Source organism: Symphodus melops (genome assembly GCF_947650265.1).
Source record: "Symphodus melops genome assembly, chromosome: 19".
NCBI lineage: Eukaryota > Metazoa > Chordata > Actinopteri > Labriformes > Labridae > Symphodus > Symphodus melops.
In genome coordinates this window covers 20,245,991-20,273,016 of record NC_136709.1, presented here as the reverse complement: position 1 = coordinate 20,273,016, position 27,026 = coordinate 20,245,991, and the positions used below count along the sequence as shown (strand labels likewise).

The window sequence follows — 27,026 nt, the reverse complement described above, 5'->3', positions numbered from 1 at the left end:
AAGGACTTCGCCCTCAGAGCGATCTGTTATCTATCGAGCAGCAGAGACGACAGCACAGTTAAGATTCAGCATATTGCAGAATGATGATAAACAACATTTAAATTCTTCATGCATCAGTTTGTCTGCAGCTTCGGCTCAAAGCTTCCAAACCGCTCGGCCTGATGGAGCTTTTCTTCAGCAGGTTTTATTCTGGTCACCTTTTTTTTTTTAAATTCCTCCTCCTGCCTTTCACTTTTTCTTCCTGCTGTTAATTCATCGCTAACAAGTTTGTTTTGTTTTTTAATGTGTGCTAACAAGGGGCCGAGCCCTCCTGTGCTGCTTTAGGATCATTAAACCTGGAGGTAGAGATGCTAACTCGTCCCAAACACACGGCTCACCACTCCTCCCAGCATGCCTTTCAGGTCCACTCTTCCTCCTCCTCCTCCTCCTCCCTCGCTCACTTGCTCAGCACAGGTCGAGCTGATAGAAACAGCCCGTGACTATAAGCAGCTCCTCCTGACAGATCGACCTCACCTGACTCATAGCTTCCTAATGACTTGGCAACAGACGTAATGAGACACATTTATTAAGAAAAAGAGAAATGCAGAGTGAAGATAAATCCCTGTTACACATTATGCCAACTGCTCTTTATGCAGCTGGAGTCAGTATCAGCTCAGGGTGGTCTGGCTGAGATCCAGTGTTTGCCTTCAGGCTAATATCTGCCTGATGTATTAGAAAACTAATATCATCGTCCGTCCCTATTTGTCATTGTTCACTTAGGAGATATTAAGTTTCCGAGGTGTGAGAAGTCACTAAATCCTGAGGACAAGTTGCCAAGTTGGCACCGCTGAAGAAGTCACAAAAGATATTTCCTCCTGACGTGTTTGACCGGCGAAATAATCTCTTTATAATTCCGAAGTGAGGAGACGTTTTTTCCTCCAGACTTCAACGCGAGCCGGATTGTTTGTGCAGCTTCTGAGTGGCAGTGGATGTTCGCCGGAGCGAGCGAGAAAAGGAAGGATGAGAAAAAGAGGGGGAGAGGGTGGATGAAGCCTCGAGGGGGGGGGGGGGGGGGGGGGGGGGCGATCAGAGCAGCTTCCCACAGTTCTGCAGGATCGTGAGAAAGGCGGCGAGGATTGAGCCCAGCCGTCCGGAGTGTGGGCTAATTGATTTAAGCTGTTTCTACGGGGGGGATTTACCTTGCCGGTAATTAGCGGTGATTTCTGACAGCGCAGTGGCTCACCGGGCTGAGAGACCCTGCAGACGGATTTACAGCACAGGATCAAATAAAAAAAACAACCTTTGTGTTTTTTTTTTTTTCTAAGCCACGGGGTCAGAATGTGTACAGCTGGTGAACGAGAGTTTCTAGTTTTACGGAGAAACCTCGAAAATCCACTTTATCTGAAGCTGTTAATCTTTTTATTTACTTGGTTTTAAAAGCACTTTAACAGTATCGGATGCACTTTACGTAAAAGGGATCTGTACGACCCGAGACAGCGGAGGACAAAGAAGTCCAGACTTGTTTCAACTTGAAGACGCATTTCAAAATAAAACCAGAAAAGCTGAAGATGCAGATTTGTGGTCTGTCATGAAACGACTTTTACAAAACTATCATTGTCATATAACTAACAACTGAAGTCGAGCAGCTCTGATTGTTCAGGTTTGTTTGTTTACAGAAGGTGTCCACACAATGAGTTTCTTTAGCTAGCAGCAAAGCTAAACCAACGTCGCTCAGCGTTTTCTGTTCTGTCACTTCTCCCTCGTCAGCCAATCAAAACACAGCCTTAAACACACATCAGCTTTGGAGGACGAGCTGCTCGTCTGTGTCTCCAGGAGACAGTTTGATAAGATGTGGATTCAGATGGTTCGCTGCGTTAAGTTGTGCGTGGACCAAAAACGTATTCCCTGATAAATTATTAATCGTTCTGCTTCAACAACCTTAAAAAAAAAAAAAAGAAAGTTGCCCGTTACTTTTTCAAGCAGCAGCCGTTAAAAGTCTAACTTTAGCCTCGGTCCCAGAACTCCAGCAGCGCCGTCTAAAAATGGAAAAACCCACATGGAGTCAGAGATTTTTCCGTTTGTTTGGACAACATTTCAAAGACCCAAACTGTGTCACAGAAGCAGGAAGAAAAAAAGAAAAAAAAAGCTCATTTGAGCCGGTAGTGTAAATTCAGCGTTTTGAAACAGCGCCTGGTTTTCCCTGAAGCGTCCCGGTGCCAAGTTTGACTTTGCTCTATTTTAAGCCGCTTGACTGAGATAACCTCCTGGGTGAGAGACGAGTGAGGAAACCTGCTTTACTGTGACAGACTCTCCCCTCAAAGTGTTTTTAAAGGGCTGTTTGAATCCTGCATCATAACTTCACTTAGTAAAGAATACATGCTTACCAATCGGACGTTCAAACATTCACACGCTGCCGCCGCCTGTGGCTGCAGGAGATCAAACCCTTCACCTTCTATTTGAGACATGACCGACTCGACCACTGAGCCACAGCCGCTCCAACAGCGAAACATCATTTTGCAAAATTCACTGTGATTTGAATCTCTCTTAAAAACGAGCTGAGCTGCATCGATGGAAGCTGCAGAGAGCCGAGCGTGTCTGCTGTAGAGGAGAGGTCATGTGTCCTGCCTCCTGACTCCGCCCCCTTTCCTGCTGGTCAGCGACAGCTTCCCCTGCTCTAATGTGCACGTGTTAAAAAAGCAAGTCGAGAAGATTTCAGCCTGAAATGATCCAGAAACGTGTCGGAGTGAATGTGTGGGAAGAAGACGGAGTCAGCTAATATTTCCAACGTCCTCGACCTTCACAACGTCCTCGACCTTCACAACAGATATCCGAGGTGGAGACTCCTGCACACAAAGTGAGACGAGTGTAAAGTGGATATTCATTGGTAGTGAAAGATGATCGTCCAGATGGCGTCTCAGTGTTGCTCTGAAGAAATTTGACTGGCTACAACGCTCCGTAAATAAAACGGCGGCGGGTGCCAAGCGAGCACGTGGGCCTGCGAGGACGTGTGGGAGACTAATAGCTTCGAATTAGCCGTAGCATGTGGGCCGTTTGTCAGCGCTATCGTCTGCTAAGTGGCACTTCGGGACATCTGGGTCGAGCCTGCCTCCTCTGCACACTGCCACCCGCCTGCTCCTGTGGAATTATGGGTAGTCTGGATTGTGTGTGTGTGTGTGTGTGTGTGTGTGTGTGTGTGTGTGTGTGTGTGTGTGTGTGTGTGTGTGTGTGTGTGTGTGTGTGTGTGTGTGTGTGTGTGTGTGTGTGTTAGCGTTTCTCAGTTCATTTAAGGTTCACATCTATTGCAGAACAGAAACGTGTCACACATGTTTTCTCCTTAACAGGATTATCCATCTCGTCTCATCAGCTCCTTTCAGAACGCATTTCTGCCGTCATCCCGTCTCTGGAAGTTCACGGCGATTCGGCGATGGCGTGATAATTCTCGTCCCGGTCGCAGGAGCGCGGCACAGCGGGAGCTCCACATGCATTCAAACTATTTTTATTATTTGAGGGACATCGAAATGAATCGTTGATGAAATAATCAGATCAGATCAGATCAGATCAGATCAGATCAGATCAGACCAGTGAAGAAGAATTCATACAAATCAACAGATCTGCAGAAAAATGATGATTTCTTCCTCGACAGACAGACGACGTCTAAACGCCATAAATACAACAACCATGTTTGCCAATGCATGTGTGCAAACAAGAAATGGCTCAATATGTGCCACCTCGGACTCCTGCGTTTGTTGCTTTGTTGTCAGAACAGGCATCATATAGTTTAGATTCCGTTGTCATGACGACCTCGTCTGGCAGGCATTCTTGTGTTGCTGATTTCCTGCTGACTTTTTTTTCTCTGCCCACTTGAAGTGACCCAGGACGCACGATCGAGAGGCCGACACACACACAGACGCACATTTGGATGCTCGGAGCGTCGCGCTCCTTCCTCTCCGCCGTGTTTGATATTCAAGTCTCCTGCACCGGCCGTGGATCAGATTATCACAGCAGCACAGAGCTCGCCCTCTCTCTCTCTCTCTCTCTCTCTATTACGTTTTAATCAAAATAAACTTTACTCCAAATGAACACCTGTTTGTGTTTCTGCTTCCTGTTGACATATACGCAGCGCGTTGAAACGACCTCGGCGTGGAGCATCCACTGATGTGAACTGCAGCAAAGTGCCCGCTCGCTTTTCGCCTTTTTTTGTCTCTCACTGAAGAACTTTCACTTCTCCAAATATCTAACGTTAATGCTCTTTAATGTAATACAAACCCCCCGTCCCCCTGTCCCCCTGTCCCCCCGTCCCCCTGCACGGCCTCCTGGTGAAACATGTAATATTCATCTCATGCATGTTCGGAGGGACGGCTTTAAAAAGGCTCTGCTGCAGATCTTCCTTCATTACAGCGACTTCATCCCCCGTGAGCTCCTGCTGACGCCGTCCTACAAACACTGAGCAGCTTCAGGGCCGTTTACAGAGGGACACCTTAAATCAAGGTCCACTTCTTAAAGACAACGTCTCCAGGGGACGTCACACTCTGTGTTTGCATGATGTCAGAGTAAGGAGGCTGCACATGGGAGGTTGGGGGTTCAGTGCCTTGCTTAAGAGCAGGGAGTTAGTAACCTGTTCTGCAGCCAGACTCACTTCACAGGTTGTTTTGTTGTAGTTTTCTACATTTCACTGAGTCGGTCTCTTCAGTGGGGAGACATGACAATAATAAATACAGTGACAGCAGGAAGTTATCAGACATGTCAGCATGAGTGGACACGGTCTGGATTCAAAGGTTTCATTCAACTCTGTTTATCGAGCAACGAATGCAGCGAAGAAAACCGATGAGTCGATCTGGGTTTTTTTTGTTTTTGTGAAATATTTCTCAAAAGACGTTTCCAAACTTTTTTTTTTTTTTTTTGCAGATCTCTCAGCCTCACTCTTTGCTGCTGTAACACTTTGTACTTCCTCCCCTGGAATCAGTTAAGAGCTCTCTCTCTCTCTCTCTCTCTCTCTCTCTCTCTCCTCTCTTATCTGATTCTTTTTTCATGAGAACTTCTCAGAGATATAAATTATGGAAAGTCTAATCTTAAATTAGATGCAAAGTGCACCGAGATGATTCCACCGAAAATATCTGGGAAGGAGTCTTTGTCTTGTATAATGGTGTTGTTTTTATTCTTTGCAGTTGTGTTTGCAGACGTGAAGCGTGTCTTGTGTGGTGAAGCCCTTCGGCTGTTAGACGTGAAGTTCACACTCGGGCTGTATGAACACTTAGGAGGTGAAATGTTCACTTCCTCTCCTCTTGAAACTTTTCCTCTCATCTCACTCGATTATTGTTCCCCTCTCGCTCCTCGACAGGACGTCGAACGCCGAGCGTTTCTCAAGACTTCCTGAGGATGTCACCGTTCCTGCCGACATCAGCAGCCGCGCTGTAGAAACACAACTTGACCGACGATGATCCCACAACTTCCTGGGGACGGATGTGACATCCTGTCCGCAGAGGAAGCGATGATTATCTGCTCTCCTTACAGCGCGCCAGGTGAAGCTACTCCCCCAAAATCCCTCCTTGTCTCCAACAGATCCAGATGAGGACGGGGATTAGGAGATTAAACTCTGTCTGAGTCTGTGCTAATCTCTGTTTTTACACCTTTCCAAAATCGGACATCCTTATCCTCTCTTCGCTTCCTTTGCTCCCGACGTGATGCAGCAGCGCGAGTTCATGGCAGGAAACATCAAACTCCTGCAGGTTTTCCTTTCAGTGTTTAGACGATGACGAGATAAGACCTTTATGAAGACAGATTTATAGTCCCATGATGCACCACTCATCCAACTTAAATGCTTTCTGGATACACAATCCAGAATCGACTCTCTCACGCTGCTTATTCCAATAAAACCTGATTTTCTCCTCCTGAACGACGGCGACGTTCTCCCTCTCGTCTTCTCTGTTTTAAAACAGCAGGTGAGACGGGTAAAAATAAAAGAGCACCAAACTGTCCACATGTTGCCCACCTGTCTTATTATTTTGACCTGCAGTGAAACAGGACTGCTCTCAGAGCTGACGGCTGTTATGAACTCACTCACTTTGTTTACATGCACAGTTATAGCTGCATGAGGTCATGACCCCAGTATACATACTGCAAGGGAGAATCCATTTATTGACAGTAAATGTCCAGCTCTATAGTAGGAGGCCATATGCACCCGTTCAGCTTCTACTATGGGACCTTTTTATCTGGCTGAGCAGGCAAACAGCCAAGTGCTTTTATTATGTGAAACGATAAAAACACTGTACAGCTCTGTTAGAGTTCATACATGAGCTCAACGTTAGGTTCGGTCCAAACAGGATGCACACTATGTACCGTGAAGGCTGACACAGATTTCATGTTACATGAACGCACAACATCAGGACTGTTTAGGAAAAGGATAGAGGTAAGATACTTGCAGGAGAATCATGCACATGTGCACAGCTCCTTCAATGCACCAGAAATAGTTAAAAAAAAAAATAAATAAATAAACACAGGAACAATATGAGGACACTGCTGATAGAAAGATTCAGACCTGTGACAAAACACATCTGCACAACTCAATCTCAGGCAGAAAAGCATCAACTTCACAGCACTGTCTTCATATCCAACATCTACAACCAGGAAACCTTTAAAATCTCACAGACAAATCCAAGACAAGCGCACTATAGAAATATGATAAATAGATTCTTACTTTTAGAAGTCGATTCGTCCCGTTTTCTTGCAAACTAAAGAAGGTCACGAACGCCTTAAAATCCAGGTCCATATCCAGGTCCAGATCCCTGCTCGGCCAAAAGCACCGTTGACACCTTCTTTGTCCTTTAGCTTCATGCTAACGAAGCTCACCTTGTTTGTAGTTCATAAACTCGGGACTTTATTTCTCACGCTGCTTCTCTTCACTGAACATCGTTGTAAAATCACATTCTCTCCAAATTCAGTTGCCAAACATTCAGGCAACAGGTGACGTGTTTACGACAGTCTTTACGACCTTTAGGGGTCCAGACACCTGGAGACAGTTAGACCAGGTACAGCACACCTGAGCAGCAAAGTCCTTTACACAAGACGTGTGGAACAAGAGAGATTAAAATGGAACAATTAAACTTCATGAAAGCAAACCATGAAGCTAAAGTGAACTATCAGGCAGAGGACTCGGATTATTATTTATTATTATGTATTTTTATTATTTTATTTTTTAAATTATTTTTCATATTTGACCTTTTTTAAATTCTATTTTACATTTAAGAAAAACATGTTTTTACTTTGGATTCAGAAGGAAAATAATGCAAAAAATAAGTAGATAGATAGATAGATACTTTATTGATCCCGAGGGAAATTCAAGTATATCATGAAGAACAGCAGATAGATAAGAAAACTAATGTTCTCTCTTTATTTAGTATTCATTATGTCTTCATCCATTCAGCAGTAAAAAGGACGCCAGGACCTTCAGTACTTCCTCTATGAAGAGTGTAGTTAAAAGGCTTTATTTAAAAAGAGCCTTTGCTGCTTTAAACTTAAACAATTACAGATGGGGACTGTTTGATTATCTGCCACAGTCACTGAGAGAATTTACCAACACTCAGCTTGCGGGCTGGAAGTAACAGTTCTGCTCTTGGATGTTTCTCCAGCCTGAATCGAGCTGCATCTTTGGTCAGAGTCAGTGTGTCAGAGCATGGACTGAATCTGGCCTCGCAGATAAAACCAACAAATACAAAACCCGGAGCTAAGTCTGCGTCTGAGACAAGCAGTCGTGCTTTCAGTGCGAATCCACACAAAGGAAGTATTCAGGAGGAAGTGTGTAAGAGCTGCGGGGGTCACCTGAGGTCATCGCCACCTGGGAGGCAGCCATTGTTCCTGATTGATGTTTCCCTGCAAACAGAGGCCGTTTGCATCCCCATGGCTGTCATTTCAACTCCTATCATGGAAATGTGCACTGAACCTGCTGGATCTCCCTCAGGGGAGCAGTGCGTGTGTGTGTGTGTGTGTGTGTGTGTGTGTGTGTGTGTGTGTGTGTGTGTGTGTGTGTGTGTGTGTGTGTGTGTGTGTGTGTGTGTGTGTGTGTGTGTGTGTGTGTGTGTGTGTGTGTGTGTGTGTGTGTGTGTGTGTGCTAGATCAGCAGGGGATTTTATTGGAGCTGCAGACTAACATCTCCCTGCTGGCATGCAAGCAAAAACACTCAAAACTGTGGTCTTTTTTTCTTTTCTTACCTGCTATAAGCACTTAAAAAGACATTTGTGTGCCAGGTGTTTCATTGCTCTTGGGTATTCATAACCTGAAAATACCCACAGTCTAATTTCAGAATAAATGCTGGTATGAGGGGAAACTTATTTCTCACTGAATATTACTTTTGTTTTTGTCAAGGCGGTAAAAAACAAACCAAGTCAGAGGCCTTCAGTGTTTATGGTTTTAGTTTAATGGAAAGTAAGTAATTTATAAAGTTCATCATATTTAGTAAAAAGATCATTTATTAGGGTTACAGTTTCAAAATGAACGTCCTTTATTTAAAGGTACAGTCAGCATGTGAAGTATCTTTCAAGTTAGGCCCCGCCTCCTGGACTCATCGCCACCAAGCGCGTGCTGACTGCAGGACACGGCGTGTACGATCACACACCTCTTCTTTGTCTCGATGCAGCAAGACTCATCGGTTCATATGTTGTCTCCAAAACTCACCAGCAAAGCTGTCAGTGGCTGACACCCCCCCACCCCCCCCCCCCCCCCCCCCCCCCACCCCACACACACACACACACACACACGTATGAAAAAAAACTCCAGACTATATCAAAAACTTTTCAAAAATCCATCATTTAGGTTATTAAAAAAAATCAAAGTAGGAGCAAGAGCAGTAATTTAATTTATACTTTATTAATCCCACAAGGGACTTACACTAATGAACACACACACAGGCCGAGATACACACTCATGCATTAATGGAGAGGTCTCAGAGTGACCACAGCGGGCGCTCCAGAGCAGTTTCGGGGTTCAGTGCCTTGCTCAAGGGCACATCAGCAGTGCTCAGGAAGTGAACTGCCACCTCTCCAGCTACCAGACCAGTTTCCGGACTTGGTCTGTGCTGGGTTAGATCAGCAGGGGATTTTATTGGGACTTGAACCGGCAACCCTCCGGTTCCCAACCCAAGTCCCTACAGACTGAGCTACTGCCGCCCGCTTTTCTGAGAGAGCCGCCAATTTGGGCCGATCGTGGCTCCAAATTTTTCAGCAGAATTTGTTTGGAGGGATGGAAAGTGCAAAGGTTTATAGGACAAAATATAACTCCTGCAGAGGTTTTATACATTTGTTTGATTTTTTTTTTCTTCTCTGAGATGGATACGAGTCTGTCCTCATGATGGAAAAGTTCTGAAATCCTCCAGGACAACAGCAGGGGAGCCGAGACATGAGAAACTCAGGGAGAACACTGCATACATTCAGCCAAGGCTTCACACAACCTGCCCGTCTCCTGGCTTTATTTTTGGAGCTGCCTTTACGTCCTTATGACATTAAATGACCAAATCAGTGTTTAATAGGCACAGAAATGAGATTAGATGTTAGTGAATCAGCTGCACGGTGTTTTGGTCTCGGCTAACTCGTCTTCTTAGAAACATGTTCACACTGCTCCGACGTGTCTGACTGCGTGTGAGAGATGCACGTTCATGTTTCAGAACATTTGTGTGTTGGGAAAGATTAACACTTAGTCTGAATATGGAAATGTGTTCTTGTGCCAGCTCTACGTGTGTGTGTGTGTGTGTTGTGGCTGTCATGGGAGTTGTCTCCACAGATTTGGGGGGGGGGGGGGGGGGGGGGGGGGGGAAGGGGGGGTTCGCTTATTCCTTAATGAATTCAATTACAGGGATGGGACCATACATCAAATCAGAGCCGAGCACAAACTCATCCGAAGCCGCAGAGAAACAATTTGGAGCCTCCCGCTCGTCCTCTGTGTGTTTACTGAGTCACGCAGCGAGCCAAAAAACGTCCGGGATTTATGTTTGTGAACCGGGGGACGACAGGAGCTCGGCGCTGCGTGGCGGCGGATTCTGCTCGGCCGTGGAGCCAAGAGGCCGGACGGCTCCACAGCCAAGACTAATTTCTTCATTTTCTCTGCCGTTCAGACTGATTTGGCTCCTCTCTCTCTCTCTCTCTCTTTATGTAGCGATCAACAGCAAGCGGAGGAGGATTTCATTTTCAGCAGCATCTCTGAGACGATGCAAACGTGGTCTGCTGTGGTAAAAGCCAGTTCCACATTATGACTCTAATTTGTTTAAGTACTGTGGTCGTGGCCTTTTTCTTCCAAGCTGACATATTATCACACAGAATCATAAAACTGCAACTTTCCAAAGTCTGCATTAAGTCTCCGTAACTTTCAGAAAAAGGAGGAAACATCTGAGTTGTTTTCACACAGATTTATTAACATTGACGATATGAAAAATGGACGCGGTCTCTGAAGAGGCGTTTTGAAGCCAAACCATGGTGGTTGTGATTTAGGAAACGCAAACTAGACCCGACTTAAAGCCAATCTAGTAACAGGCGCAGAGGTGGATCTGAGGCAGCTTGAACACGCCCACCTGTCAATCAAAAAAAAGTCATTACCACAGAAAATGGAAGATGCACCAATCAGCAAACTCATAATGACCACCCGCCCAGATGGATACACTCTGCATAACGCCTCCAAACCACACCGGAGACACTGCGGTTCTGTTTGATCCAGAACCTGGACTCAGACCTGGTCCTGACCTCTGCAGACTGAGATGCTCCGTGGCCCTCGCCGAAGTCGCTCTCATCCTCGAGGAGAGTCTGATGCACCGTATCTCCTCCAGCCGGCTGCCATCGAATCAAGAAAATCAATATTCACGTCAGCTGTCGGCGGGCGGAGCGCTGCATAACCTTCAGAGCTGCTTGGAAAATACACGATCGAATAAAACATGAAAAAAAAGAAAAGTTTCATGTTTGCTGGTTACCTGAAATTTGTACCTGTCACAGGCGATATTTACGCTGTAATTTGTCAGATGACAGGTGCTCATTTCATTTCCTGAATGTAACTAATGTAGACCTTAGCGTGCTCGACACTAAGTGGCTGCCATATTGTAATTAGACGTCGCAAAAATAGTTGTGACAAGCACTCGAGGACAACGTGAGGTTAGAAAATGACTGAAGGAGACATTTTATAAGTTTTGTGTGAAAGTGGAAACCTCTCATCTGATCTGCTCTTCTGTTGTCAGGCGAGGTCAAACACTTTAGAACTATTAGCAGTCTTTCTCCAAACAGAATTCTTCTTCTGGTGTTTTGCTGTCTGCTACACGGTTCAACATCGTCCCCATAATGTCGGTTGGTTTTGCAACCTTTGGTCTGTTTCTGTCGGCTTCCAGAAAACGTTCAGAAATACAAATGACATGAACTCAGAGTGTGGACAGGAGCTTTCCTTCGCTGTCTGAAGGTGGAGGATTAAAAGAGGATGCAGGTCAGAGAATGCTCGATGGAGAGATGGACTATAGCTATGAGAAGGTAACACTTCAGTCCTCCTTCCCCCCCCCCGAGCTTCCTGTCAGGAGCCTCCATCCTGATGACTGCACAGAAACTTTCGGCCCAGAGGGCAACATAAATATCTGCATATATTTATAGTGAAAGGATGCCGTCACCTGCTTAGCGAGAAGCTCGACTACAAAGAGCGCCGGGGTTGAAAGATTCCCTCGAAGCTAAGGTCCCGGGAAATAATTGGGGTGAGGACGGCAACAAGGAAGGAGGGGAGGGGGGGGGGGGGGGGGGTGTTTGGGGAGGGATGCAGATCGGGGCGGGTGAGTTTGATATGCTGATGCAGGAAAACGCAGTGCGGAGAGGGAGGACGGGGAGGAGGGGGGGAGGAGGAGAGTTTGAGGGCAGGCAGGGTGGGATTATTAGGAAAATGGCTCTGGCACGTAACGAGGCAGCCCGGTCCAGGCCTGGGAAAGAGACGTGTGTGTGTGTGTGAATTCCTGCACTTCTGTCTTTGTGAGGACCAATTTGAGCTGTAGACCTTGAGACACGGTACAGTTTTAGACCACAAGGACATTCTTTGGGAGAGCCAGAAAGTGGGGATCGTTTTTTAAAGTCCTGATATTTTTAGACTGCAGGTTAAACTTTATCAAGTGTAAAATGACGAGTCAGGAAAACGGGGGACAGTTAAACGGTCCTCACTTCGCCCCATGTACAGAGGCTGGCGTCCTCGTCACAGCGGTCGAGGGTTTGACTACAATAATCAGAAGGCAACACTCACACTACCAGAGGTTTTAGTGCGACACATTTAAATGAGAAAAATCAAAGTGACAGAGCGGCTAAAGGACAAATAGGTCCCTCTCTCTCTCTGCATGTTTTTTACATGATATATATCCTCTGTTAAACGATCGAGGGTGAGGATGCCAATGACTGGTCCTCACAATTATAGAAGAACAAACCTGTGTGAGGGAGATGGGTTTACCCAGCAGAGGTGCCTTTGACCAACACACACACACACACACACACACACACACACACACACACACACACACACAAACAGAAACACACACACACAAACAGAAACACACACACACAAACAGAAACACACAAACACAGCCTCCGGGGAGAAGCTAGCACAGCGGCTAAACTGCAGCTGTCAGAGAGAGAGAGAAAGAGAGAGAGAGAGAGAGAGAGAGAGAGAGGGAGAACGAGAGAGGGAAGGGAGGGAGGGGGAGAGAGAGAGTTATTCAGTTTCATAGAATCATCAGACACCTGATGTTGGTATCAGTCTCGTCCTGGTTTTCACTTGTAGAAGTTTGAATCCAGCAGACTGGAGGGAAACAACATGAATGTTAATCTACATATTCCAGTCAGGACAGATAGAGTCAGAGATCAGGGAATAACATGCAGGAAAGGTGCTGCAGGTCCAACTCGAACCCGGGCCTCTCAGATGGGCCTGAGATTTTCATAGTTTAGGATTTCTTGAAATTCCGTCCCTCTTTAAATCGTACGTGTTTGATTGGATGCTGCTCCTGTCGGGATTCTGAGATGACTTCATCCTTCTTTGCGACGGCTGGGTCGTACATTTACTTTGATGCACAGATTTATTCTGTTGTGTGGGTGACTGCCCTCAAGCAGGAAAGAGAGATCATTTTGGGAGAGGAAAAGAAGGACACATTTCAAAGAGCGAAGCCGATGACGGAGAGCGGGACTAAAAGATGGAGGATGAGAGAAAACAGGGATTATTTTTGGTCGGATGGACGACAATGACGAGTCAGATGGAGAGAAAGAAAGAAGACCTCAGGAGGAAAAAAAAAAAACAGTGCATGCTTTTTTTTTTTTTTTCTTTGTTGTGACCGAAACAGGAAACAGGAGGCGAAGAGAGGAAGTAAAGGGAAGGAGGAAGAGAAGAAGAGCCCGCTTCTGTTTTTAGATCCGCTCTTTTCCCCCCTCACAGAGTCGCTGGGAGCCAAAGTTAAAAAAAAAAAAAAATACTCCTCATGAAAAAAAAAAAAAACGCAGCAACTCCCATTTAATAAGTTGCGTAGAGGACATTTTTAACAGGCGGAAGGAATCCTTTCGCCTGTGGCTCTCTCTCACTGAGGAAGGGCGGCGAGGTCACAAACACTGCAAAACTAAACAGCCAACTTTCCTTTCGCTCCTCCCTCCGACCCTCGGCTGCTCTGGAAAGGTTACAGTCAAAGTTTGGCGTCGGAGGAAGATTAACTTTGAGTGAAACTTCTCGGCGAAGGAGGGGAAGCTGCGTAGGTACAGTGGAGCCTGAGGGTGAGAGAGGCGAGCGGGCGGGCGAGCGAGCGAGGAGGGGTGGGTGGAAAGCTGACCTGACAGCACAATTACAGAGCATCATAAAGCATGAAATTATTTCCCGGGCCGTGTTAGGAGAAAAGGGACACCGTCGGAGAGTCACGCCGAGTGTAATTGAATCGTTTTCTTCAGTCTTATTCTTCAGGAGGGCCTGAGGCGGCGACGGCGGCGTTCTGTTTCAAGTCGGGTTCAGACGTTGGCGTGAATGAAGGGACAATAATTCCCTGAGACAGTGAAAGGCTTACTCATGACATTTTCACACCAACTATTAAATCAGTTAACTGGACTCATTGAGCTGCACTTCACATGAACCACAAGTCCAGCTTTGGATTTTTTTTTAATTTCTCTACATTTTTAAAACTGAGACGTTTTTATTTTCTTTGTTGATTTTGGGGCTTTTTTATTCCTGACCTGACCACTGACCACTCGGCTCCCTGAAGGCTCAGACGAGCTTCAGTAAGTTTGATTTTCTTGTATTGTAGCTTCAGAGGATCCTGAGCGTCTTCACGCTGTAGTTTGATAAAAACATCCCTGACAAATCTTCTAAAAGCTTTTTCCCGTCTCCTCGCAGCTCCTGAGAGAAGACGTGTTGCGTGTCAAGGCTCGACATGACGTCAGCGCCTCCTCAGGTTCAGATTTCCTCCCCGCCCTGAACAGAGCCTCGTCTTTTCAGTAAGATCTCTTCACACGCCCGGAGACACCTGATCTGTCCGCACACAACAGAACAGTAACGCTGCAGGACGGGCCCCACGTCTTCTCTGATCTGAAGCCCGTCGGTGTCGGGTCACGAGTCGAGCCGACGCCGTGTGTCATGGAAGAGTTCAGGTAGAGTTCAACGTGACGCAAAGAATACGGAAGAGATGATTAAAGACGGCACACCATCAGATCGTTCAACAACATGAAGACGAGTCGAACACTTCTCGAGTGCTCCATGCTGAGTATTAAGTGAGTCTAGAGTGCCCTGTGATTGGCTGGCGGTCGGTCCAGCCAATCACGACCTTTAATGGGAAAAGCGGTATAGAGAGTGGATGGATTAAAAAAAACAAACAGGTGAGCAAACGTCTCCCCATGTAGTGAAGTTTACTGTAGCAGCGAATGCACACAACAGAATGCAGATGTAACGTTGTGATTTATAGCAGCGACACCGAGGCCGTCGAGGTCAAACACGACGCCTCATTAAATACTGATGAGAGCAGGAAAGGCACCAGGGTCTCTTTGTTTCCCAAACAGGAAACATCCTAAAAGCTTAAATAGAAAATAAATCTGCTCTCTCTTCTATCCCATGGAAAAGAAAAGTATTTACATCCCAGCTTTGGCCTGTCACAGAAGAATATTACATCACATAAATCAGAAAACACAAGTCTCATAAATTAAGAATCAATCAATCAAAAATAAAATCCCAAAGCGAACTCATCCAATCATCGTCTTCCTGAAACAAACTTGATCTGGAGTTAAAATCAGAACTCCTCCTTTCAAAGGCAACATCTGTAAAACTTTGGCTTCATCAGAGCGCCGGTCGCTCCGCTCGTCACCCTGAGGCGTCGATGACTCCGACAAGGCTGTGGTGAAAGACGTCACGCCACCTGATCGTTTGAGTGTCATCGTCCTCACTGACGTCGTGTGTCCTTAAATACTGGAGTGGACATGTTTGCATTTCTGTTCAATCTTTTTTTTTTTAATGAACCATCCTGAGAGGAAATATTTGTTCTGTGTGATTCTCAACTGGCGGGTCGGGACCCAAAAGCGGGTGGTGTTCGGGTCCTCGTCCACTCTGAAAAGCTGCGTTTGAAAGCTGAGTCGAGTCTGAACTGAAACCGCTTCAATCCCGTTCAATCCACTGACTTCATGTCACTGCAGGATTTCATTCCCATCATTCCCAGTTTTATCCTCACACGTTGAACTTGCTCCCAAACGTCCACGTCTGCATCTCTGTCCGTTTTCAAGCAGCACATGTGAGACGACCTCGCGTGACGCAGAGACGCTCAATGAGTCTGATTTTGTTTCTGGATTTTTTTTTTATTGTTTGTTTTGCACACGACCCCGATGTTCAGTTCCTCGTCCCTCTCGGCGTCACAGCGTGCCGTTCGTGTCCCCTGGAGGTCGACATGTTGAAATACTTGAGGATTGAAAATGGTCCAAAGTCTGGAGGCAAAGATCCTCGCTGGAATCAATCGTCGTACTCTCCCTCGAAGCCGTAATCTGGAGGCAGAGAGGAGACGCAAGTTAGAAAAAACACACTGAAGACGTCACAGATTGTTCTTCTTCTTTAAACACTGAAAAAAGTGAACAAACTGCACAAAAACTTTGATCTAATGTGCGACGGCAGTTTGTTGGATTTTAATGAGTGACTGGCTGCATGCACAGCTAACGTGTTAGCTTTAACGTCCGTCACCTCGCTGACAGTCTGCAGGCGTCTGTCCTCGACGCTCCAGCAGCTCCAGAGCTCCTGCTCTGAGGCTGACCCTGACCTTCGACCTCAGCCAGGAAAATTAAGAGCTCCCCTACAGGAATCAATTAAGCAGCTCAGGACTTTTTAGTGTGGCCGAGTCAGGGACCTTAAAGTTTAACAGGCAGAGACGTGAAAGTGAAGAAATTCGATCTGAGCGAGGTCTCATTAAAACGTAGCGGGAGTCGGCGCTGAAACAGAGTCGTGACCCAGAGTGGCAGATTCATTAAAAAAGGAAGGCTCGGACTATTTCACAGTCCAGACACTCGACTGACACCCGAGTGTCAACCACACTCAAATGTTTCAATGAAGAAGAGTCTGCCAGAGTGCTGAGAGGATTTCAACCTTCGTGATGATTTCAACGAGTCGCTCGGCTGATGTTTGTGTTTTCACTGACCGTCGCTGCCCATCAGGTTCATGGCGCTGAGGCAAGTCTCCTCCTCGTCTTCCTCTTCCTCATCAGCGGCGCCGGCATCATCATACACAACCGGTCCGCTCTCCACTAATACACTACTGGCGGGGTCTCCCACGGGCACTGGCAGGGGGTTGGAGTTGGCAACCTGGACAAAAGGGAAATAAAAAGGGTTAGACGTGCGCTGCTCAGGATTTTTAATATTTCTCTCTGCGTGAATCACGCGTGCCAGGGGAAATCTAAACAATACGTTCCACTTCCTTTAAAATGAAAATAATAAACAGAGTGTAGTATGGGCGGGTTTGTTCGGAGGTATAGGGAACAGAGAGAGGGGAGCGGATATGTAATCTCACGCAGCATCTCCACATGAGTGTGACCCGAGCCCTTTTCATCCTCCATTACATTACTCTATTTATTCCACTTCCACTCAGGGACATCTGCAGAATCATCAAAAGGGTCAGTAATGAAGCAGAGCCTGCGGGTAAAGAAACCCGTCAAAGTTCATAAAAAAAAAACTGTGTAAAATGAAAAATGAAGAGGTGAGGGGAACGCGGGGGCAAAGCTAAAATTAGAGCATCCAGCTCCTCACATCGTCTGAACTGAGCCGTCAAACGTTCACACAGGCAACTAACTGCAAGGGAATCGCTCACTGGTGAGAGTCTTTCCAGTTGCATGCTGGGAGTCACAAATGGAGCAGTTTTTCTGATGTGGGAAAAACAAGCACTCTGACAGAGGATGAAATGATGGCAGCTTGTCGGCAGCACACACAGACAGTAAAACATCACCCAGTGATGTCAGAGGTGGGAGGGGAGAGATGGGAGGCCATGTTTCCAATCGTGAAAACAATAAGAGAACAAACGTCAGAGGGAAGAGCAGGGAAAAAGAGGGTCTGGTTTCCCACAAAGGAAGCACAAAACTGAACTATAAGACAAAAAGGTCCGACATGTGAGACAGTGAATCAGATCTCTGATTCTCTGGTTTTTAAAGCGTACGGCTGTCGGCCTGAGCTGATTTCCCCTCGGAGTCCTGGGATCTCATCGTGAAGAACCCCGTCTCTATTTCAATCTGAGCCGTGTTTATTTTGCGTCGTCATGAACTGTGCGGATATCATAAGGCAAGCAAACTATTCCAGCGGGGACGTCAGGCGTGCGGCGTGCGGCAGAGCACCTGAAGAATCTAATAAAAGCTCTGAAGTAAGACGCAACAGGTTTGTCTTCTGTTTGAACGCTGCAGGTTTCTCAGCTTGGGAATAAAATAAAGCTGAATTTTCCGCCTTCATCTTCGGTTTTTCCTCCCTGCCTGAAAGGAAAGCTGCGTGTTATCACTTTCCCTTCAGCCCGGGCTAATTATAAAGCTGGTGGAGAAGCAGGTGGAGGGTCCACAGTGTGACGGGGAGATATTTCTGTTCTCCTCAGCAACAGCCTGTTGGAGTCCCCCGCTGAGGGCCTTCCTCCTCCTGCCATCTCTCCCTCCAATTTGCCTTTCCTTTCCTCCTCTTCCCTTTCCTCCCACCTTTCTTTTATTCTGTGCTTCCTCCGTTTCCCCTCTCTTTTATTCTACCCACATCCTTCCTTCTTTCGCACATCGATCCTTGTTCAGGCTCCAGCTCTCCCACCTCGTCTTCCTGTTATTTTCTTAAGCCTCAGATTTTGAAATGCACACCCGATGGTTACACAATAAAAAGACATCTAAAAGCATAAAATATCTACTTCCTCTTTCCAATCAGTCCGGTGGGTTTAACTTCATCGAGCTGTGAAGCTGGTGAGCACAGGCGGTTCTGTCCAAAACATGAATGAAAAAGAAAACATTACAAGCTGCTGCAGACTAATGAGTAGGTGAGAGCTGTAAAACGGGTCAAGATGACTCTGCGAGCCGAGATAAAGTGGCGAAGGAGGACGAGCAGGATGTGTTTGTGTCCGGGTGAGCTGCAGATTATGAAGCACAACAAACATCCTGCTGCATGGCCGACGCTGATACTCAAACAGTGTGCGGTTATTTACGCCGTTAGCCGACTCTGTCTGAGGGCTTTAACGAGAGCGCGGCGAGGCGGACGTGCAGGAAACGGGCGCTCAGACGGGTTTTATGGCCGTGAGGATGTGGAGACACTCGATAGCCTGGCGTTACTCATGCATGGGACGACTGAAGGGCTAAATTTACAGTGTGCAAACAGCAGCCTGGATTCATGCTCGTTTCTTTACGCTTCGAGAACGACAGGTAACATAAAGATCGGAAAGTTGTGAGTTTATTCACACTCGTCGAGTTCCTGCTGAATGAAATGATGACATGAATCTCTCCGACGACCTCCCTGATCACCTCCTGACAGGTTTATGGCCTCAATGAACGAAGCACAGGTATTTGACAGCGTCACGGCGAAGTCTCCGATTGGTGGAGCCAGCTGTTGCCACGGAAACGGTTACCGCTATCAACAAAGTTCCCAGAAGGGATAACATAGCGGAAAAAAAAAGATGAACGTAGGAAGAAGGTCTGTGGATGTTCTAAATTATTGTTTAGTTGTCTAGTTGAATTGCAATGCATTGTGGGACGTGTAGTTCTGAGCTCAGACCTTTTTTACACTTTCTATTTGTGTCAAATGTTTCACAGTCACGAGTATTTGAAGAGCCGGTTCCAGGATTAAAAATATTGATAGAAAGGATTTTCTGAAAGGTCATCGGAGGATTTGAAGGCAGAAATTTACTTCTGGAAAAAAAGCTGCAGAAAAAAAAAAGTGGGCGGGCCTTGTGCTATAACTGCATTTCACTACTCTGATTGGTCGCTGCATCCGAGGGTATCTGGATCTATGGCTAGATGGAAGTTCGGATCATTTCTATCACAGATGAATAAACCCACATTCTGAAATCTGTGTGCTACGACGACACGTCCAAAAGGAAACAGCTGATTACTCAAACTGCAGCTCGCAGCGTTTCACAATGTCATTGAAGGAGAGACAGGAAGTGTTGGGAGGAGAGAGAGCAAAGGGCCGAGGTCGGGTTTGAACCCACGCACACGAGGCGTGGCGCGACGTGACCGCTCGGCTATCAGTCCTGGAGAGGTTCTGCTTCGTGTCCCAAGCTAAAGACGCAACACTTTTCCGCCCCTCACATCTGAAGCAGGAAAACTCAAAGCAGGGCTTAACACTCCAGCGTTTCCCGCTGTATTTTATTCCACTACATTTGGGATTATTCCTTCATGCGTCGCACTGCACCGTAGCTGCTCTGTCATTTTTTATTCCACTGTTTAATCTTGTAGTCTTATTCTATTTGAGCTTATTTTAATCTTCTGTTTTGACTTAATCCTTTGAATCCTATGTTCGCCCTGCATTTTGTAGCCTCGTGGTTGTTTTTAGCTCGCGTCTTAATGCCTTTGTGTTTGTGTTATGTAACGCTCTGAATTACCTCGTCCAAAGGTTGAGTACAAATAAATGTCTGTAGATTGTTTTTCAAAATGCCACCCAGTGACAATAGGAAGACCTTTACGTCTCTAATAACTTCAAGGCTCACACTCTCTCCGTGTGTGTTCTCACACCTTACAAATATTAGCATCGACGTGCGTCCTCTTTCCGCCTGTCAGTTCAGTCCGACTTTCTCGGGGTGAGCGAGGAGGCCGCTGCTCGTTTCCACGGAACAGGCTGAAAACTCTGCACGTCATGTGTTTAACCGCCGGGCCAGCCCAACAGCTTTCCCAAGAACTCAACTTCAAATACACTCAGCCGTCAATCGCCGACACTATTGCTTGCATAAGCAGAGTAAAGCTGCGACGCCAGAGCGACTGTCTGCAGTTCAAAGCCCCTCTGCCGTGACCCCATCGCCCTTTTTTTTTTTTTTTTTGAATTTCTAAGCCTCTTCTTAAAATGCCCACATCTCCGATGCTCCCTCCGTCGGCCGGAGTGTCAGATTAATTTTGGTTCAAGGGAGCAGAAGGAGGAGGAGGAGGAGGAGGAGGAGGAGGAGGAGGAGAGGAGGAGGAGGAGGAGGAGGAGGAGGAGGAGAGGGCATCAGGAGGCAGCTGGGTCGCTCCCAATAAGAAGAAATCAACTTGTCTTGTAAAAGCGATCGTCTCCTCTCTGGCTTCTTGGAGAAACGTACAGGCTAATTGGCGAGCGACTTGAGGAGGATGAAGTCGGTGGCAGAGAGCTTGGCAGGAGACACCCGAGGCCCAGATATCTCTTTTCAATCTGCTTCTGTTACTGCAATGAAACGGCAACATTACATAACAGGAGCGGAGAGCGAGGAGCTGCCTCGGCCAATGGCGGCGAGCGTTTGCTTTCAGTTCCCAGGGGGAGGTGAGGGGGGGTTGCTAAGTAACAAGCCTTGTTGACCCGGCCCCTCGTGGTAATGTTTTCTTCCCGGATGACAGAGCCCGAGGACCCTGAGAGCTTCCATTCAGAGCTGCCAACAGCACAGGGAGAGACAAAGAATCAGAGGAGGGAACAGTGGGGAGAGATGGAGGGATCGTCAGGAATGTTGCAGGAGGAGTGGAAGCATGAAAGGAGGAGAGTGATGGGAAAGGGGAGGACGGCAGCCGAGCGAGGCGTGGAGCGGGAACAGAGGAGGAGAGGGAGGAAACGTGCAGAACTCAAAGAGAATAATCGTGAAATTAAAGGAAGGAGAGAAAGCTGCAGGAGGCGGATGGAGGAGTGACGTGGGAGAAGAGTCAGAGGAGTCTTTATTAGTCATCATTCCTTTTAATTGTTCAGCCTTTTCACACGTAAGCCAAAAAGAAACCGCGTCTCCATCAACTGGTTTGGAGCAAACAAACTCGGCTTGTTATGAAGTGACGTTTTGTCAGATTTGCCGTCATTGGTCAGCTAACGGAAAAGAAGTACAGGTGCAGGTTTGTCCTCTATGAGGGGAAAAAGAAGAGAAGAAGGCATGAATCTGCTTCCATACAGGAAAGTTGTAATTATTGAACTGACACATCTTCATCGGTCTTTGAGGTTTTCATAAATTAAAGGCGACATATCCTCCTCCTCTTCAGCCAGTGAAGTCTCAGAGCTCCTCTTCAGTGTGTTATTGTAAATCCTCTCTGATCCTGTATCTGATCGTGTCCCTCTATTCCAGCCCTGCTCAGAACAGGCTGTCTCTGTGTCTAAAGCGTCTGCCCTTTGTGATGTCATGAAAACAAGTCAGTGACTCGACGTTTCTTGGAAGCCTTGACGTTTCTTCTTCTCAGATTCAATGCTTGTTATTTCAGCTTTTTTGCTCCAAGAACTGATTTTTTTTGTCCCCAACACAAGTTTCATCTTTTCGACTGATGATTCGGCACAAAAGTGGCTGAAATCCACTCTGAGCTGGAAATCCTCCCACTGTCAGTCACCCAGAGTAAGACTTTAGAGCCCAGAAATAACTTCATCCACGTTTCTGCTGAACAGAGAGATGAAGACATGGGAGGAGGAACCAGACACATGAGTGTTAAATCAGATATGAGGGGGATAAAAGAGCGGGATATGGAGTCCAGAGAACCAAACGTGAGACTTTGAAGACGATGTAAAGCAACCTGAGATTGAATTTGGGTCCAATTTAAAATCAAATTAGGAAGAAAAAGTCGGTAAAAAGGCCTATTTCTCCGTGAAGCTGGTGTGCAGAGTGAGGACAGCCGTAAATTAACTGTTCAAAGACATGAAGTCTAACCGGCTTCAGTAAAGCAGAGAGGACACGTAATATACCGCTAACCTTGTTCTTTGTGGATTCATGTGAAAGCCGGCAAGCGGCCAACAGGGCTTCCAAAAAGTGCTGTTCAAGACATTTTTATGTTCAAGTTTAAGAGCGTGTTTATTTTAAGAGCCTGTCAGAGGTTCTTCGGAGCGTCGACGCCCCTGGAGGGAGGGAGAGAGGGAGAGAGAGAGAGAGAGCGAGGAGGAGGACGAGTAATAAAGGAAGGGCAAACAGAAGACAAAGTGAGGTTCACCTCTCGCACGGCCCGGCGGAGATTTAAACCCGCCTGTGTGTCGCTCTGCGGGAGAGCTCGGCAACGTGCAATCAGCTTTTAATGAGCAATAAGACGAGGCTGTTACGCTGACGGCTTCGGGATGTGGGGACAAAACGCCTCCGTTCCTTCTGACTGAGTCGTTAAAAAGTCGAGAGAAAAGTTTGACGATAACGTCGAATTTAAAAAACATTTGAGAGCTGGTTTAAAAATGTCAGAGAAGAAGAGCGTCAACTTCATCAAACCTGTGAGGGGAAATTCAGTTTCACACACAAACTGTAGGCTGAAATACACTGAAGCATGGTAGGGGGTTCTGTGCCTTGCTCAAGGGCACCTTAGCAGAGCCCAGTCTTGGTCTTGAGCTGGTGCTCCAGGTCCCTGCAGACTGAGCTCCCGCCGCCCCGTGTGGACCGACGGACGGCGAGTCGACCGTTTGAGGAACACGTGATAAAAAGTGATGAATTATTTTGTCTTTTTCAAAGATTAAACTAAATATTCATGACCTGATTTGTTTTGTAATAAGATTTGCGTGTTGAGCTAAAAGGCTCAGCGCAGAGAGTCACAAACTGGACGGGACAGTTGATGCACACTTTGTAGGATTTGTTGATTATAAGTGAAATCTGGAATAATCCCAGACTTCTTAAAGATTGAAGAGATTATGGTTGGTATGTTTACAGCCTGAGTTTCCACGGTGACAGGCTGTGATAATCACCATGAATTCTTAAGTACGGTTAATCACAAGCTCCTTTATTTGTATTTGACAGAGCCTCTCTTATCCTCCATTTTCTTCAGACAATCTCGCTGTTTTGTGCGTAACAGGGAGGATTACATGCATGTAAAACAATATCTGTAATTTGAAAGTCAAGTGGAGGACTGTCTGTGGATTAAACAGTGCTGCCTCACATTTTAGTTTAAACCCTGTTTGGACCAGATTTGCTCCGTTAAAAACAAACAAAAAAAAGATGCTTGACTGAAACTTCTGCAGGTTTGAAAATGTCATTCCACCCTTTACTAAACTTTAAATGTCTGAGTTTAAACCAGTTGTGATAGTGAGGCTGCAGCAGTGTGTGTGTGTGTGTGTGTGTGTGTGTGTGTGTGTGTGTGTGTGTGTGTGTGTGTGTGTGTGTGTGTGTGTGTGTGTGTGTGTGTGTGTGTGTGTGTGTGTGTGTGTGTGTGTGTGTGTGTGTGTGTTTAACAGAGGGAGGCAGATAAGACTGTAACAGTGAGCGAATAACTGAGTGAGTGTTTCAGAGAGCGAGAGCGAAAGGGGGAACTTATCTGTCCGAGTGATTGACTGGGTGACTGAGTGTTGGTGCACGTGTGTGTGTGTGAGTGTGTGTGTGTGTGTGTGTGTGTTAGTGTGTGTGTGTGTGTCTGCTAAGTGCAGGAGGGTGAGTCAGGGTCTAAGTGATTTAGCGGGAGGCGTAGGGAGCGAGTGACAGAGACGAAGAGCAGACGTGACGAGGACCAACTCACCTGCTCCAAAGCCAGCTTCTTGTTGGGCTGTCCGCTGATGAACGGCTGCAACCTGCAACACCAAAACAAACACACACACACACACACACACACACCATCAACACGGTTCCAAACTCCAGAGTCTAAATCTTAAGTTTAGTTTAATATATATTTAGTTTAGTTCCTTGATGAGGGTCTTACAGCCGTGGGAGCAGATTAACCGAATGATTGTGTTTTATTTTCTTGCCTCAAAGCCTCCTTGTATCTGTTTCAGGATGAAGACAGCGCTCAGAGTTATTTTAAGGCCGGACGACGAGTTTAGATGTGACGTGAGAGACCGTGTTGTTGGCGAGGATTTCAAAGTGGAAACAGGCAACTGCAGAAAACAGACCGAGGTGAGAAAATAGAAAAAAGTTTTGACTCTGACACACCGAACTGATTTAGTTTGAGTTAATCAGAAGAGGTGTTACAGGACTTAAAAAAACCCAATATGGCTGCTGCTGGTTGAGTTCAAGATGTGTGACACATTAAAAACATGTGTCAGTGTAGAGGGAGTCACTGATCTGATCCTGGTGGTTATTTATCAAATACTGACACAAAAACCAAGATGGAGTGTCAGTGCTGAGAGACCCATGCTCTTCACTCCAGACACTAAATCAACAAGAACAACAATTTATGAAGTCCGCCGTTAAACCTTGAAGCTGCAGAAAACTATTATTTATACTGAAGTTTTGATGCCTCAATGAGTCTCCAACTAATTGAAATGTCCACATTTAAAAACACCCTCGCACTGCGTCGACTGGATCACGTTTCATCGTTCAGCTCGTCGCCGCTTCCTGGTCCTTCATTTCCATTTCCTTGTTTTGTCGCCTGAAGCTCGACACCAGACTTACGAGACTCAAAGAGGATCACGCAGTTCTGCGCAGCATTGTAATCTTAATGAAATCCTTCGCCTCTATTGTGTCAACAAAGACATGCTGTCATAATGAACGTGATTACAGGAATTTTTGATGTCATGGAAAGAACAAACGGTCCCTGAAAATCACACGGGATGTTTTTAGTCTCATACATGATATGAAATAAACGGGAAAATATGTTACTCGTTGGCCAACGTTCAAATAACCGAGAATAAACCACAGATTGAGTCATTTATCTTTACAAGGACGCTGGAAAGAGACGAGAGAGTCAAGTGAGACTCAACCTCAGTTTGTGTTTTCTTCTCATTTATAAAGTTCATAAAGAGTTTTTATAGGTTTAGTTACTTTTATTTATTTCATGCTAAAAAGGAAACAATGTAGAAATACGTGAGGAATACATAAACTGCTTTTCCTTTGGTTGTCTGTCTTTAAAACAGCGAGAAACAAAAAACAAGTTCTATCAAAGAAATAATCGACCAAACTTTTTGAGTGACGTTCACAAGAAGGAAGAAGGTTTACTGTTTTTGTTAGCTAACGCTACTTCAGCCTATACATGACATTAAAGGACACTGATAAATGAATGAATCCAGATACAGACATATAGATATAATAAATAATTAGGCTGGTCCCTGATATCATGAATGGTCAGACTTAGAGAGCTGAAACATGATTCCAGGATGTCACAGAGGATTTGAATATTAAAAAACATTTATTATAACTTTAATAAAAGCTGCTCAAACTGAAACGCTGACGGTTGTAATCCAAACTGAGCGTGCTATCATCAGCATTCAACGACTGCTTCCTGTATTACAATATTTATAGATTTTCATTACCCTCTTTATTACGGGATTTACTCCTGACACAATAACGTTTGAGGATTTCATTTCCATTACTGTGGCTGCTTGTTTGAGTCTCTCTCAGCTGCAGGCGAGCGGCTCACATTACCAGGCAACAGACGAGAACGGGTGAGAAAAAAAAAAAAAAAAAAAAGGTGTGAATATGAAATGAGCCCAAACTGTGAGTGACAGGCAGCAGACTGTCTGTCTCTGAGCACAATCTCCTCCTAGACTGTGGCACAGATAATCAGCGATGAACGCACCGACGGCAGTAATTCCTAAGCAGCCTTCCCAACATCCCACTGGCTGGAATTAGCATCGTTCCCGGAGGCTCCCCGCCCCCTTTTTTCCCTGCCCACCCTGCACGGCCCGGCGCTGAGCCCTCCCTGGAGGCTTACAGTAAGTGTTCAACTCTCGCTGATAAGAGAGAGAGAGAGAGCGAGAGTGAGCTTTTAATTAATCTGCTTTAACCAGGGGAAAGAGGGGCGAGAGAGAGAGAGAGAGGATGGGTAACACTGAATGTGGCATCTTCACTCCCCCCTCCTTTCTCAAAGCTCATTAGAAAATCACAGCCAGGCCAGCCAATCGCACCCCGCTGAGAGAACTATTCAAGGCCCCCCGTACATGTGCGAGACCATACTCGCTCCCCTGGGCCCTGACCCGGACACTGGGGAGGGAGGGAGTAAGGAGGGAGGTCAGAGGGAAGAGGGAGAGATGAAGGATGGAGGCAAGAGAGTTGGAGCGAGGGGAAAGAAAAGAGAGACGCACAGAGGGTACAAAGGAGCAGCTTATTAAACGATGACATGGAGTCAGAGCTCAGAGGGGGAAATATGGAGGACAGAGAAGAGCGGGCGAGGGAGAGAAGAGCGGGCGAGGGAGAGAGAGGGAGGATAAAAGAAGGTAAGAGGGGATGATGAAGGAGAAAAGGGAAGGAATAAAGAATGGAGGGAGGAGTCTGAAAACAAAGAGCGGACGGAGGTGAGAAAAGACTGTTAACCTGCATGTACTTCAATCAGCTGTGGATCAATAACCAATCAACCAATAACCAATCAACCAATCTGACGGATACAGTACAAGCAATTAGAGCACTGAAACAGACAACACAGCAATTATCAAAAAAAAAAAAAAAAAACCTCATTAAAAATCACCGAACGAGAGAAACTGACGAGAAATCAAAACATCTAACAGGCAGAACAAAGTACGGCGTGTGAGGTAAAGGTACGGCGTGTGAGGTAAAGGTACGGCGTGAGAGGTAAAGATACGGCGTGTGAGGTAAAG

General features: G+C 46.2%; 2 protein-coding genes across 3 annotated transcripts in view; both read right to left on the bottom strand.

Moving 5' to 3' along the window:
- Positions 1-6,761, bottom strand: part of LOC306840498 (uncharacterized protein) — a 67,937-nt gene extending 61,176 nt beyond the window's left edge. The window contains exon 1 of the mRNA XM_079369835.1: positions 6,674-6,761. The gene's annotated coding sequence lies outside the window, so the exon portion shown is untranslated. The remainder of the gene's footprint in view (positions 1-6,673) is intronic.
- Positions 6,762-14,823: 8,062 nt separating this feature from the next.
- The window catches only part of brf1a (BRF1 general transcription factor IIIB subunit a), an 81,610-nt gene continuing 69,407 nt past the window's right edge, over positions 14,824-27,026 (bottom strand). The window contains exons 17-20 of one of the 2 annotated variants that reach the window (XR_013781332.1): positions 24,017-24,068; positions 16,604-16,766; positions 15,603-15,959; positions 14,824-15,568 (exon numbers count right to left, since the gene is read on the bottom strand). Coding sequence is in view for 1 of the 2 variants with exons in the window: in XM_079369778.1 (XP_079225904.1) it covers positions 15,928-15,959; positions 16,604-16,766; positions 24,017-24,068 (247 nt within the window). In the remaining variant the exon portion in view is untranslated. Of the gene's footprint in view, positions 15,960-16,603; positions 16,767-24,016; positions 24,069-27,026 lie in introns of both variants that reach the window. The other variant, XM_079369778.1, reaches the window with a different exon arrangement.